This window comes from Hemiscyllium ocellatum, chromosome 3 (assembly GCF_020745735.1).
Source record: "Hemiscyllium ocellatum isolate sHemOce1 chromosome 3, sHemOce1.pat.X.cur, whole genome shotgun sequence".
NCBI lineage: Eukaryota > Metazoa > Chordata > Chondrichthyes > Orectolobiformes > Hemiscylliidae > Hemiscyllium > Hemiscyllium ocellatum.
In genome coordinates this window covers 134,670,219-134,686,460 of record NC_083403.1, presented here as the reverse complement: position 1 = coordinate 134,686,460, position 16,242 = coordinate 134,670,219, and the positions used below count along the sequence as shown (strand labels likewise).

Below are 16,242 nucleotides of genomic sequence, written 5' to 3'. Positions count from 1 at the left end.
AATTAATCTAGTCCCGTTTGCCAGCATTTGGCCCATATCCCACAAAACCATTCCTATTCATATAGTCATCCAGATGCCATATAAAATGTTATAACTGTACCAACCTCCACTTACTCTGGCAATTTATTCCATACATGAACCTCCCTCTGCATTAAAAGTTGCCCCTTTTAACATCTTTATCCTTTCATCTTAAACTATGTCCTTAGTTTTGGACTCCACTACCCCGGGGGAAAAAAACATGAGCTATTCACCCTATCCATGTTCCTTCATGCATTTTTCATAAGGTTACCCCTCAGCCTCTGACACTCCAGGGAAAATAGCCCCAGCCTCTCCCTATAACTCATACCCTCAAACCCTGGCAACATCTTCATTAATCTTTTCTGAATCCTGTCAAGTTTCACAACATCTTTGCTCGAGCAGTGAGACTAGAATTGAACACAGCATTCCAATAATAGCCTAACCAATGTCCTGTACAGCTGCAATATGACCTCAACTCTTATAATCAAAGCACTGACAATTAAGGCAAACATACCACTTCACTATCCTGTCTATGTGCAACTTTCAACGAACTATGAATTGGCACACTAAGGTCTCTTCAGCAACACTCCCTGGGACCTTACTGTTAAGTCCTGCCCTGATTTACCCCACCAAAATGCAGCATCTCACATTTATCTAACTTAAACTCCATCTGCCACTTCTTGGACCATCAACCCATCTGATCAAGTAACCATCTGAAGTAACCTTCTTCGCTACAAACTACACCACCAATTTTACTGTCACCTGTAAATCTACTAACTATACCTCCTATGTTCACATTCAAATCATTTATATAAATGCCAAAAAGCAGCAGACCCAGCACCAATCCCTGTGGCACCTTCTGGTCACAGGCCTACATATTCTAAGCAGTCATGTAAAAGCAGGAACATCTTTGGCTCAGTTATGTCACTTTGTTTGCAATAGCTTCAGAAAGACTAAAACCTTCAAGGTCAGATGAGCAGGTTAATTCTTCTGTTAGATTACATGACAACTGTTCCTTTCACTGATCAGATTCTCATTCAGAAAGATTAGTTTGAATACCAATGCTCACTGTATGGGAAGCTTTCAACTCAAATAAAAATTACAAATTGGCAGGCAGTCCACCACAATGTCAGCTAACCAAATGTACTTACACACACACACTTTGCACACGCCTAAAAATCACATGCACCAAAAGACTTAACAATAAGTAGAAATAAAAGTTCAGTACTTTCATTCAAAAGGTAGGACATGTCCCAACTCTTCCATCATCATAGCATTCCACTTTTCCTCAAAGAATCCCACTTGTTCCAGCAGCAAGTGAGATATGTTTTTGTGATCTTGAAAAATTGTATTCATATTTTCTCTTCGATCCAGTTGGCAGGGTAGGTGGGGCTCCAGTTTCAATGACCCACCCAAAACGCAGCACGAAGATATCAATCTGTTAAACTTGGAATGAAACTTAAACCAAACTTCTCACTCAGAACTGGAAATATTACCAACTAAAAACTTAGGCTGACAAGTTCCAACACAATTTACAAATTTGTCTCATCAGTTTAAACCTGTTCCACTTTAATGCCCTATTTAAACTTAAGTGTTTCTATTCTCTTTACTCACTCAACCTGCCTTTTAGATTCCCCCTCCCGCCCCGAAAAAAAACCTTATGTTTGATGCTGACTAACATCAGAAAACTAAATCAGCAGGTTTTGTGGGTCTCTTCTGTATCTCTCCAGCACTCAAGGTTCGATCTGAGAGGAGTACGTGAGATGCAATCTGACAAGGCCGGAACACAACGAGACTTTGACTTTTACTTCAACTTGGCAAGATAACCAAGCTTGCTTTGTTGATTCTGCTGAGTTCACCGACACCTTCCAATAACATTTCAAATTCACCTTCCCGTATTTTGGCAACCTTCAGAGAGGGCCTCTCGCCCATTTTGTTATTGAACTAGCCCGATGTTGAATTCTGTCAATAATAACAAAGCCCGTTGTCACTGATTTTATCCGATTCGTTTTGCAAATGCTACGGGTTCAATTGTTGCTGCCGTCACCACCGCCTCCTCCTCACTTAATCACTCGGCAAGCAACACAAATTAAACAAATTTTCATTGAACATTGAAAACCTGGAGTTGAAAATGTCGCGGATAAAAATCTCAGGGGAAACACATTCCCTTTAAACCATTGCTTGGAGTAGTGGGGCTGGGAGAGCGGCTAGCATAACCTTCAGCCTAGAAATCCATATTCCAGCTACTTCATACTCATTCTAAGAATTAGCCTCAGCTTCCTACGCTCTTTGTGTCGCTGAATCACAACCAGAAGGGGGTTCTGAAGACATGAAGCGGAGTCTCTGGTGAAATCCTTTTCTCTTCACTCTCTCTCAACACCAGGCGGGACCCAAACTCAGTCGGTAGCTTCCCACCCCCGTGTATTAACTCTGCTGGTTTGCTTTAAATCAATCAATCACTTCCCAGCTCTGGCCGATTCTTTGCATTCGCTATCTTAAAACACTGGGCAAACGTCATTCCTGTGCTTTTCAGATCGTTTTCGAAATAAAGAAGTGATTGTGTCGAAAGCATTTTCTTATCGCGCCCTTCAACTCGACATGATCATATAAATATGTACTCAGTACGTTTCTTACCGCTCTAAGTGCGGCGCTCTGTCCCGCTGCTGGCGTGAACAGCTTCCCAATGGACTTGTCAACACAGCCTCCAATCCTCCAAAGGCTCATTAAATCCCCCCCTCCCCTCTCACTGACTTTAACTGACACACTCTTTCATATTTCAGAGGGCACGCTGCTGCATTCCAATCGCCCTGGGCTCAGCCGAATGCCAGCTCAACCCGGGGACTCTGCCCTGAGACTGAAACCAAAAGGCCATGCCTTTTTCCCAGTCAACCCAAAAGGAGCAGATAAGCCCCTGTGACGTTGACCAGGAAGCCGAAAAAAAGAGCACATCTTTTTAAAGGAGCACAACCAATCGAGGAGTGAGCCGTAAGTATAAAGCCCAAACACGGGCATTTAAGATGCGGAGGTGCCGGGGTAGGCAAACTCAAAAATCACACGACACCGGATTCTAGTCCAACAGGTTTATTTGGAACCGCAAGCTTTTAAAACTGTGCAGTGCCCGAGACCCTTCCTCGGAGTTCGTGTCCTAGCTGAGGTGGATCTGTACAGAGTGATTAGCAATAACACCATTCATAGAATTGTCCCTGACCTGTGCACACTCTACTTTGTATTCTGTTCGGGGCTGTGGAAAAAAATAACTTACACAATGAAGCTTTCTTTAAGACTGAGCAAGGGTTTTAGTTCAGGAGAGATGTTACTTAGCAGTTCTACACGCAAAGGGTGATAAAAGTTTGGAACTTACTTCTGCAAACAGCAACTGAATGTAAATCAGTTGTTAATTTTAAATCTGAGATAGATTTTTTTGGTTAAGCAAAGGTATTAAGGATTATGAGCCAAAGACAGGTAGATGCAGTTGGGCTACAGATCAGCCATGATCTCATTACTGTAATTGGTGGAACAGCTCGAGGGGCTGAATAGCCTTCTTCTGTTCCTATGTTTCTGGATGGAGTGAAGGGCAATCCATAAACTCTGAGGCAGCTTGATCTCCCCAAGCCATTGTTCTGAGGAAAAGTCCAACGTGAGAGATTGTTGATCAATTTAACAAGATATTGGAGAGACCAGTTCATTTATCCAGACTGTAGTTAGGATCTGGAACTTGCTGCCACACGTGATGTATTTTATGTGGTGCACAGGCCAGTTGGGCAGAAGAACTGGTTTCTGTGTTCTAAATTCAATGTAATTCTGTACGCAATTGGGATTTGAATGAGTGACCTTTACCAGTAGCAAATACAAAAAGTAGCTAATCCCCCATGGGTCCAACGTGCTATCTTCCACATACATTTGTACACACTACTTATTTACATACAGGTCAATGGTTTGTATGCAGGTCAGCACTGCATTATACATTGTTTGTGGTAAGCTCTGTAATTGTTTAAGGGTCACTCGCTTTTGTCACTTTTAGTTTTCTAAACAAAGGTGTGTGCGCACTGATGGGGTCAGTGATACAGTAAGTGATCATGTCACCCACTTTAATTCAGTTAAGTTTGTTAAAGAGCAAAACTTATAAACAAACTGCAAAAAGTTTAATGAGAAATGATTTGGAGATGCTGGTGTTGGACTGGGGTGTATAAAGTTAAAAATCACAAAACACCAGTTAATAGTCCAACAGGTTTAAGTGGAAGCACTGGCTTTCAGAGTGCTGCTCCACAACCATCTGGTGAAAGGAGCGGCACTCTGAAAGCTGGTACTTTCAATTAAACCTGTTGGACTATTAACTGGTGTTGTGTGATTTTTAAACTTAATGAGAAATAACATTTTGAAATGCAGATGTAACTTGGTGGTCAAAAATTTAAAGATCAGTAAAACAATTTTCATATTTCATATCTAAATTCCATGACAAATTCCCACATTTTTCCAGTAAGTGGATTAATAAAATAATTCTCTTCAATTTCGGAAAAAAACTTATTTTGATTCACTTTTTACTCATAATAAAAATCATTCCCCAATGTATATATTGATGATGATGTCAAGCATACTGGGGAGTCGTGTTATGATGAAATCAAAGTCTAAGTATCGACTACTATCTTACACAACTCAACCATAATCGTCTGATGAATGTTTCCAAACCTCAATTCTTTGAAATGGACTTAGGTCCAGAAGAAAACAATCAAGCTCATTAATTGATTTAACAAAAATCAATTTAAAGATTTTAGAGCTTTTGTTTTATTCCTTCAGCAGATGTGGGTGTCACTGGCTGGGCCAACATTTATTAAGCTTCTCTAATTGCCCAAATAAGTGTCAACCACATTTTCCTTTGTACATTTGGAGAAAGTGAGGACTGCAGATGCTGGAGATCAGAGTCAAGAGTAGGGTGCTGGAAAAGCACAGCAGATCAGGCGCATCCGAGGAGCAGGCACAAGCTCTTCATCAGGAAACATTGATTCTCCCGCTCCTTGGATGCTGCCTGACCTGCTGTGCTTTTCCAGCACCACACTATTGACTTTGTATGTTTGGAATCATGTGTACGCATGACGAGGTATTGATGACAATTTCCTTCCCTAACGGGCTTTGGTAATCACATGTATCTGTTTTGGATACTGCTGAGAGAAATGGTCTCTCAGGAGATAACAGCAACAGCCAAATTCATGACACCATGGTTGGTTCTGCTGCAGAAGGAGAGATAGGCATGAAAATGCTCTAGTTATAGAGGATTAAATTGTAAGGGGAATAGGTATGCATTTCCGTGGCCGCAAATAAGAGTCCACGATGGCGTGTTGCCTCCCTGATACTATGGAGAAAGTGAGGACTGCAGATGCTGGAGATCAGAGCTAAAAATGTGTTGCTGGAAAAGCGCAGCAGGTCAGGCAGCATCCAAGGAGAAGGAGAATCGACGTTTTGGGCATGGGTTCTTCCTGAAGAAGGACTCATGCCCGAAACGTCGATTCTCCTTCTCCTTGGATGCTGCCTGACCTGCTGCGCTTTTCCAGCAACACATTTTCATCCCTGATGCTATGGTCTTGGAGCGGTCTCAGGACATTCTAAGGGGTGGGGGTGGGGGGGGAGTGAAGAGTCAGTGGTCATGGTACACATTGGTTCAAATGATATAGGTAAAAAAGGGATGAGATCCTAAAAGCAGAATATAGGGAACTGGGAAGAAAGTTGAAATGTAGGACCTCAAAGGTAATTATCTCAGGATTACTACCAGTGCCAGCAGGGTTATTGTGATGGGTAATGTTAACTTCCTCAAATTGACTGGGACGCGCTACGTGATAGGGGCTTGGAGGGAGCTGAATTTGTTAGGACCATTTAGGAAGGTTTCTTGAATATGTAAACAGTCCAACCAGGGAAGGGGTTATACTGGACCTGGTTTTAGGAAATGAGCCTGGTCAGGTGAGTAAAGTTTCAGTGGGGGAGTAGTGACCATAATACCATTAAGATACTCATGGATAGAGATAGGACAGCATTCCTCAGGTGAAGGTGTTAAATTGGGGGAAAGCAAGCTACAACAATATTAGGCAGAAACTGCAGAATGCTGTTTGGAGGCAGCTATTTGAGGATAAATCTACATCAGATATGTGGGAGTATTTCAAACGGCAGTTGATAAGCGTTCAGGAGCAGCACATTCCTGCGAGAATGAAGGATAGGTATGGCAAGTTACATGAACCTTGGATGATCAGGGATGTTATGATGTTGGTCAGAAAGAAAAGGAAGCATACATAAGGTATAAGAGGATGGGAACTGATGAAGCTCTTTAAGTAAATAAGAGAAGTAAGAAAGAACTTAAACAAGGAATGAGAAGGGCTAAAAGGGATCACAAAAAGTTAAAAATCACACAATACCAGGTTATAGTCCAACAGGTTTATTTGAAAGCACTAGCTTTCGGAGCGCTACTCCTTCATCAGGTAGTTGTGAAGTGTAAGATCGTGAGATACAGAATTTATAGCAAAAGTTTACAGTGTGATGCAACTGCAATTATATATTTAAAAAGACCTGGATTGTTTGTGAAGTCTCTCATCTTTTAGAATGACTATGTTGGTTTCAGTTCTTTCACATGTAAATCCCAGAACTTTCTTACAGTTACATTCTCAAGTGAACTTTAGCAATAGGTACCATGTCACCTCAAATAATGCATTGAAGGCATGAGGCTATGTTCCCCAATGTTCTGCCTGATTCTATTTCAACAAAAAGGATTTACAGAATCTTACATGGATTCATGCAGTTCTTGAGCAAAATAACATGTAATCTTGGGGGAGGGGTAGGGTGGTATGAGCATGCGTGAGAGGGCGTGTATGTGTGTGTGTGTGTGTGGGGGGGGGGGGGGGGGGGGGGGGGGGGGGGGCGGGGGAGGAAAGAGAGAGATAGAGATAGATAGCGATTCTCCGAATGGGAGGGAACACCTGTCTGGTGATTGTTGCGCGGTGTCCATTCATCCGTTGCTGTTGCCTCTACGCTATCTCACCAATGTACCATGCCTCAGGGCATCCTTGGCTGCAGCTTATGAGATAGACAACGTTGGCCGAGTTACATGAGTACTTGCCACGTACATGGTGGGAGGCATCCCCACATGTAATGGTGGTATCCATGTCAATGCTCTGATACGTCTTGTAGTGTCTACCATGACAAGGCTGTATGGTGTTGTCCTGAAAGCCGGGCAGCTTGTTGCGAACAATGATCTGTTTGAGGTTTGGCATTGGCTTAAAGGCAATAAGTGAAGGCGTGGGGAAGGTATTGGAGAGGTGCTCATCCTCATTGATAATGTTGAAGTAGGAGATGGCACGGTGCAGGGTGATATTAGATGGCCGCTGAGCCATCAGTTGGCCACTTGACACATAAGATGGCCACCAGACCACAATATGGAAAGAGACAGCAGAGCAAACACTGACACTGCCTGGGACCTCCAGAATGCTAGCACAATGCACTCACAACCTAGTTGATTGATTAGTTTAAGGTGGATGGGGGAGAGAATACACGTGAGTAACCTACACTGCCCATCGAAGTGTCTGGGGCCAGCCAACACCATTCACAGAAATGTTAACAGCTTGATATGGACTCAATACAAAGTGCTAATAGCCAGGGCTGCAGTAATCATCCTTCTCAGGAAGAGTGACTAGCGCCCATTACTGCAGCAATGGATTTCAGTACAGACACTGAAACTGACAACGTCTGCATTGAAACTAACAACAAACCGTGCTGAAATTAACAAAGGCTGCGCTGGAACTGACAATGAGTGTATCAAAACTATCATCGATTCTGCAATGATTACTATAAACAAATCATGTTACAAAGACAATAATCACATCACTAACCTATTGTATCACAAAATGTATAAAAGTATCTTGACATGTCCTCTGGGTCAGGAGAAAAATCGCAGCTGACCACTGTGCTGTTGGTGTCTTTCTCTTCCCGGATCTCCTGTATTTCCTTGTACGATAAACTCTGTTGCTGAACCCCAACTCTGACTCTGAGACTGGTGATTTTCCCCATAACAATTGATGCAGTAAGGAGGGCTCTTATTACTGGTGCCCTGGTTGAAAGCCACAATCGGGGGGCCTGCAAATGGGAAGAGTCAGACCGGTATACTGATTGTAATGTCTGATTTGCTACAGTACTGAATTAACCATTTTAAGTGCATGTCTGTGGAGAATAAGTATTTAACTGTACTAACTACTGTAAGATCCTGCTGATTGTGCTGAAACAGCCAGAGGACAAGGTAGTGCCTGTCTCAAAAACCCTGCCCTAAACTGGTTGTTAAGAGGGATAGCCCCCACATGAAGATTGGGATTTGAAGTGGGAATTGAGGTGCCAAGGGCACTAGAAGCTATTAAGCACAAGTGGCAAAGTCAGGTAACATTGGACTCTGTAGGGGCAAACAACGGAGAGTCCAGTTAGAGTTCAAGTTAAAAGTTGGGTGCTGTTTGTACTTGTAATTTCCAGTGTGGTGAGGAAGAGGACGTGATCACTCTGACCAAGAACCAAACCTCAGTGGAGCGCACGTTACCGAGATGGGGAGCGTGGACACTGTGAGTTACCATGATACTCTGTCAGTCCATTAGTAGAACGACTGAGCTTGAATAGTGGCGGTGGCCGGGAGGGCAAAGAGTCCCACCGGTAGAGAGCACACTGGGCTAGAGGTAGGTTTCTGGGCCTATCAGTAGGAGTTGGGTCAGTATATGTGGCCGAGAGGGTACAGAAGTCCCACTGGTAGAGAGCACACCCTACTGAGCCAGCATTCCCAGCCGACCAGTAGATACTGACTCGTAGTGGTGGCTGGGATGGGAGGGAAGTCCCACTGGTACAGAGCACACCTTGCTAGGAGGCTGCTATGGCTGTACGGACGGTGCTGGGACAGTATTATTGGCCGGGGGTAGAGACACTCCCACTGGTTAGGAACACTTTACTGTTGGTGGTACACCAGAGGTACACAATCTGCTAAATAGCAGATCAAAGTTTTAAAGGGAATACTGCAGGTTCCATTATTGAGAAATACAAGGCAGACAGACAAGGGTTGACAGAGCAAATGAAGAAAAGTGGTTGACACCCATCCCAGACATTAGCACAACAGAGAGTTTGGATAGATAAACAGAAACGGAATAAAACTAAAAAGATAGGGGTAACATTAGCATATCAATTAGCCAGCCTAATTGAACAAATGAGTGCCACCACAAGTAGGTGGAGAAAGGACCAGGAACAAGTTAAGGTGCTGGAGAGCAGGATAAAGGATCTAGAATTCACATTAGAAAGAATACAAGAGGAGAGAGAAATTGACATACTCTCCTCCTACGAAACCATCCAACAGGGACCAACTGCTCCCTCTGTTGGATGAACTGTGCAAGAATATAACTTAGTGCCTGTTACTAAAAGAGGGACAGAATCACAACCCAAAGCGAATTATAAACCCTTCACCCCAGGGGAGAGGCAGCAAATTATGGCCTCCCTGGGCAAATTACAGCCCCAGAGCACAAACACCTGGTTCTGGGAAGAGGTAGATAGTGGAGGGCAACAATTACACCTGAGGGACATACACCCGCTAGTCTGCGCAGCTTGCCCAGCGGACAAGTGGAGGCAGGTAGCTGGTGTACCCGACGCCACAGCAGCCCGAGACTTTGGGGAGGAAGGTGGACACGTGCCATTGCCCTCACAGCTGAGATCGATGCCCAGCAGGCCCCCTTCACCGACTTTAAAGAAGAAATCTAGATGGTGCTAGGAAATGCTTCCAAGAACTGCAGCAAGATTAGATTACTTACAGTGTGGAAACAGGCCCTTCGGCCCAACAAGTCCACACCGACCCGCCAAAGCGCAACTCACCCGTACCCCTACATTTACCCCTTACATAACACTATGGGCAACTTAGCATGGCCAATTCACCTGACCTGCACATCTCTGGACTGTGGGAGGAAACCGGAGCACCCGGAGGAAACCCACGCAGGCACGGGGAGAACGTGCAAACTCCACACAGTCTGAGTCGGGAATTGAACCCGGGTCTCTGTCGCTGTGAGGCAGCAGTGCTAACCACTGTGCCGCCCACTACACAAGTTAAAGGAGAAGAAGCCTCTGAATATGGGGAATGATTATTTAGGGTCAACAGAAATGCTCAGGGCAAGCAAACCCAGATTGGGGGAGGGGACAGGGCATTCATCCAAGCTTTTAAAGATGAGCTCTCTTAGTGTCTACCAAGCCGTCCTGAAAATGGGAGTAATAATGTCCCAGTTGAGTGAAAAGCTCCTGCAATAAAGGCAAGACCTGACAAAGCGGCCGACTGAAATGGAGGTGAGAATAGAATGAAACAATCCTGCCACAACTGTGACCGAAAGTGACACTTTGCTAGAGTGTATAGGGTCCCACGAGCAGGAGATAGACCTGGGAACAATGTAAAATACTGCAGCCACTGCAAAAGAACAGGACACATAGAAGCTGGGAAAAGCATCAGACACCCTCAAATACTACCAGAACACCGTGGAACCACAAGAGTCCCAAGGTTAGCAGAGCTGACAACCAGCTGCCCTCATTCGTGAGGATAAGGGAGAGGGAGAATTTAGATTAGAGTAGATTCCCTACAGTGTGGAAACAAGCCCTTTGGCCCAACCAGTCCACATCAACCCTCCGAAGAGTAACCCACCCAGACCCATTTCCCTCTGACCAGCACCTAGCACTATGGGCAATTTAGTATGGCCAATTCACTTAACCTGCACATCTTTGGATTGTGGGAGGAAACCGGAGCACCCGGAGAAAACCCACACAGACACGGGGAGAATGGTACCCGAGGCTGGAATCGAACCTGGGACCCTGGTGCTGTGAGGCAGCAGTGCTAACCACTGAGCCACCGTGCCTGCAGTAATAGGGAGGGAGGAAATGTGAAATGCTAGTAGACACAGGAGTGGCCGTATCTATCACAAACTTAAGCTTACCCCACACAATTAAAATGATTCACTTAACTGGGGTACGAGGGGATAAAACACCAGCTTACCTAAGCGAAACTACCCTCGATGAAATAAACAATATATGTATCCCCATGAAATTCTATGGGGGCACCATAATAGGTAACGATCTCACAAAAGAATATAATGTTCTAATCAATTGTGCAAAAGGGAAATTGATCTAAGCCCAGACAGGACGGTTGGGAGACTGAGATTGGGAAACTTACAAGTCACCTTGAAACTATTAAAGTGGCTACAGTCCCCAGTCAGGACTGGAACCTAGAAAAGGGGGGATTCGGAGCCATCTGCACCTCTGTCCCCGGAGCATGGGCAGAGACAAAGTTAGATACAGTTCTGGTTAACATAGACCTGAGAAGGGTTCCCAGACCAGAGAATAAGCCCCACCAGCAATACCCAATAAAACCCGAAGCAGAAAAAACAATTGTGGAGATAGTGAAAGGACTAGTGAGACAGGGAATCCTGACAGCAACAAGTACAACTAATTAAAATTGTGAATATATATATAGTCAATATGCCTTTGCTGCAGTCCATGACTACATGGTGGCATGGAGTAGAAGAGGGTGGATCCCCTATCAGACAGCAATTAAAAATTCAGGCACTATTGCGAGCCAGTGAACAGCCAAAAGAGGCTGCTGTAATAAAAACAGAAGTCCATCAAAAGGAGCCAGCAAAAGAGAACCCAAATTGGCTAAAATTTAAAGGAACCAGATAGCAGACCTAGCAGCTCAGAAAGCCCTAGAGCAAGAAGCCATTAACGAGACTGTAATAGCCAGTATTGAATTAGTGAAAGACGCTATCCAAATTCAGCAGCTACAGGAGGACATCCCGCAGCAAGAAAGAGCACAATGGAAACTGCAGGGGGCATTCAAAGGGAGGGATGGTTTCTGAGGCAAATAGACAAGGTGGTAGCACCAGTATGTATACAGAACACATTGCTTGAACTACTTGAACGGGCTCTCCCGTATAGGTAGAGAGAGAGAGAGAGAGAGAGAGAGTGGTGGTGGAAGGGAATGGGAAGAGACGTGGCCAAGTACTGCCGTAGATGCATGGTTTGTGCACAACATAACCCAGGGAGACCCATAAGAGTTATGATGGGTCACCAGCCCAGATCTAGGGGACCCTTCAGGTGGATTTTGCAGGGCCACTACCATCCTCCCATGGGAAAACGGACTGCCTGGTCATCATAGACCAATTCACCCTGTGGGTAGAAGCTTTCCCAACCAAAAGCTGCACTGCAACCATTGCGGCCAGAATATTAGCAGAGGAGGTAATTTCTAGGTGGGGGGTACCCTCCAGATCGACTCCAACCAAGGGACACATTTTACAGGTAAAGTCACAAAGACTGTCTGCCAATTACTCGGCATTAGACAAAAATTTCACATTCCCTATCATCCCCAGAACTCAGGGATGGCGGAGAGAATGAACAGAATACTTAAAAATACTTTAGCTAAGGCTATGCAAACCTCAGGCAGATATGGGCTGAGGTGCTGCCAGCTATAATAATGAAATTAAGAGCCACCACGAATCAGGCAACTGGGCAAACACCATATGAATTAATAAGTAGGCAAGCAATGCAATTGCCAGAGACAATAATCACAGGTGGCACCGATGTGGGCCCACTAAAAGACAAAATTCGACAGTATGTGATAGAATTAAGCGCCCAGTTGAAAGGGATGCGTAAATCTGTAATTGATAAATAAGACAAAAAGGACAAGGCAGGGGAACTCAAAATCTTCCCTGAGCTCCCAGCAGCAGGAAGCTGCATCGTAGTGCAAGCATTGCCTGACAAACAAGGCTTTGCCCCAAAATAGAATGGGCCATATGACGTGGTAATAAGTGGGGACACCCGGGCCTGCACGGATATTAAAGGAAAAGGCACATGGAAGCACTGGACCCAACTCAACCTGTTTAAAGACTCCTGTGACCAAACTAATGTCACTGACCATTCCCCAGGTGCAAACCGGAATGGCGGACAAGACAGTCATCCAGGGGGGAGTACTGAAAACACAACAGAACAAACCACATAGAAGCATGACTGCACCTCCTGACACAAGCAAAGACTTTGATTGACAACTTTATTTTAACTGCAAAATGTATGTATCTGTATGTATTTCACTGTGTTTAGGTGTCACATCTGTCGGGAGCATGTCAGGATTTGAGGATAACCTCTTCTATAAAGCCCACCTAAGCTTATATGGGAATCAAACTGTCTGCTACTCGTTGGTGTGATCAGTTGAATCCCTATTTGTGGCCTCCCCGGTGTGGACCCATCGCAATCTGTATACGGTGGACACCTCAGAAGCAGTGTGAAAACAGCAGATAGGGAAATACAAGTGGGGGCTCTAGGGTACATGGGTGCAGCTGGATTGGACCACCGGCCCATGGGGCTGGGCCCCCCAGCCTAGGGAAGGGAAGACCCATCTAAAACCCGGTAAGTACCACTCTGTTTATCAGGACAGGGGTGGGGATGCATTTATGCTCTGGTTGTCAATAACGACTCATGCGTCTAGACTCAATGCATTTATCAGTGCTGTACAGTCACCAGGGGACAGTTTACCTGCACTTGCAGTGAGCAAGCATGCTTGAATGTGACCGCGGGCAGACAACGCATATGTGGTCAGTGCAATGGCCAATGGCATCCATGTCAGCTCTGCCACATGGACGTCCCATTCGATACTCACAGGCTCACGGGGCCAGCCGGGGGATCAGGGACGATGTGGGCGGACAGACAGACAGAAGGACAGGACAATGGATGTTACTGAGCACCGAAGGGATTTCTTTTCCTATTTACACGACAGACACCCCAGACCTCCCAACCTGTTTGCAGTAGGGACAATTGCACCCCTTACTGTACCATGCCCCACTGGGAGACATGTTCAGAGAAGGATAGTGACCTCCTCCATTAGTCAGGAGTTCTGTGCTGACTGACAGGTCCCCACCACTTTGGTGTCATCAGTGGGATATGGATTTCTGGGGTCTCTACCTTTGGGGGGGTGCGCAGCAGGCATTGTCAGCACTAAAAACCAAAATTATCTTGTATGTGGCCTGACTATCTTAGGCAATGGTACCTCAAAAGCTCTGGTGGCGATTAATACAGAGCTGGCTTAACTCAGACTCTACACACAGCAGACATGTTACACGGTGGATTATCAATTAGCACAGCAAGGGGGAAGTTTGCACAATTATTGGTGATAATTGTATCACCCACGTTATTGATGCCTCTTATAACATTACAGAAGCTATCGAGAATATCTGAGACCAGTGAGATAATTTTCGACAGGGATCCACCATTACAGACAGCTGGTTAAATTGGTTGATAGGTAAATCTTAAAGACCCTATTTGGCACACGGGATAGTTCTCCTCATTGCATTCATACTGGTATTCTGTGTGGGCCTTGGGTGTTTAAAGTTCTGCTGTAAGGCGCTACTGACGAGAACTGAACTAGCAGTGAGTGTCACCACAGAAGAGCCCCCAATGAAATTGGCACTCCATGATACCCCTCAGAAACAGGAAGTCCTAGAGATGACCTACCTCTACGGTCTGCAGGAGATCTCCGAAGTCACCTCCTTGACCACAAAGGGGGGAATGAAGTGGGAGATGGCACGGGGCAGGGGGACACTAGGCACACGGACACACAAGACGGTCGCTGAGCCATCACTTGGCCACTTGACACATAAGACGGCTGCCAGACCACAATATGGAGAGAGACAGCAGAGCAAACACAGACACTGCCTTGGGCCACCAGAATGCCAACACAATGCACTCACAACTCAATTGATTAGTTTAAGACGGGTGGGGTAAGAGAATACATGAGTAATTTACACTGCCTGCCGAAGTGTCTGGATCCAGCCAACACCTTTGATAGAAATGCTAACAGCTTGATACAGACTCAATATGAATTGTTAATCATCCTTCAGTAATCATCCTTCTCTGAAAGAGTGATTAGTGCCCACTATGCACCAATGGACTTCCATGCAGACATTGAAACTGACAAATGTCTGCACTGAAACTAACAAAAAAACACTCTGAAACTAACAGAGGCTGTGCTGGAACTATATCGAAACTATCAACGATTCTGCAATGATTACTATAAATAAATCATGCTACAAAGGCAATAATCTTATCACTGACCTATCGCATCACAAGATGTATAAAAGTATCTTGACATGTGCTCCGGGTCGAGAGACGAATTGCAGCTGACCACTGTGCTGTCGGTGTCTTTCTCTCCCCGGAGCTCCAGTGTTTCCTTGTACAATAAAATGTTTCTGAACCCTCACTCTGACTCCAAGACTGATGATTTTCCCCATAACAATGTGTTGCAGGCTGCAAAGAACATGCCATAGCTTTTCGGTTCCTCTGAAGTACTGGATAACAAAGGGTACCCTGTTGGTTGCAGCTCGTGTCTGTCTCCTGAGGAGGTCATTACGATTTCTCGCTGTGGCACGTCAGAACTGGTACCCTCTCACAGACGTATACCCCTGTACACTCCCACACATTCTCTCACAGACACTCACACCACCCCCATACACACACACATAAATTTGTGGGATGAATTTGTAATTTCAGGATTACATTTGTGTTTGCTCAAAAAACTGCACGAATCCATGTATGAGTCTATAAATCCCTTTTTTAGATTAGAATCAGTCTGAACATTGGGGCACAGACAGCCTCACACATGGCACCATACACTTTTGATGCATTATCTGGGCCAACATGGCACCTATTGTTAAAGTTCACTTGAGAATGTAACTTCAAAAAAGTTCTGGGATTTACATATGAAAGAACTGAAACCAACATGGTCATTCTAAAAGATGAGAGACTTAACAAACAATCCAGGTCTTTTTCAGTATATAATTTCAGTTATATTACACTGTAAGCTTTTGCTATAAATTCTGTGTCTTACAATTGTGTATTCCACAACCACCTCATGAAGGAGCAGCGCTCCGAAAGCTAGTGCTTCCAAACAAACCTGTTGGACTATAACCTGGTGTTGTGTGATTTTTAACCCTGTCTGTGTTGTGTCTCCCCAGTGTAGGGAGGACCATACAGATTGAACCACAGACAAGAGGCTAACTTGCAGCTGTCAAAAAGTTAATATGAATAAAAGGGCCAAGTGACTCGTGCAGCACAAGGGGAGGGGATAGTAACGAGGGGTCGCACTTGCCTTCAGACACACTCCATTGGAGCCACTGCACCTCTCTGACAGGACTCCAACCCAGCCGGCTCCAG

The 16,242-nt window shown here is 44.9% G+C and overlaps 1 protein-coding gene across 3 annotated transcripts in view; it reads right to left on the bottom strand.

Moving 5' to 3' along the window:
- Positions 1-16,241, bottom strand: part of pla2g7 (phospholipase A2, group VII (platelet-activating factor acetylhydrolase, plasma)) — a 74,074-nt gene extending 57,833 nt beyond the window's left edge. The window contains exon 1 of one of the 3 annotated variants that reach the window (XM_060853602.1): positions 16,178-16,241. Coding sequence is in view for 2 of the 3 variants with exons in the window: in XM_060853586.1 (XP_060709569.1) it covers positions 2,653-2,742 (90 nt within the window). In the remaining variant the exon portion in view is untranslated. Of the gene's footprint in view, positions 1-1,246; positions 2,345-2,652; positions 2,928-16,177 lie in introns of those variants that run through there. The other 2 variants (XM_060853586.1, XM_060853594.1) reach the window with 2 other exon arrangements.
- Position 16,242: the final 1 nt, after the last annotated feature.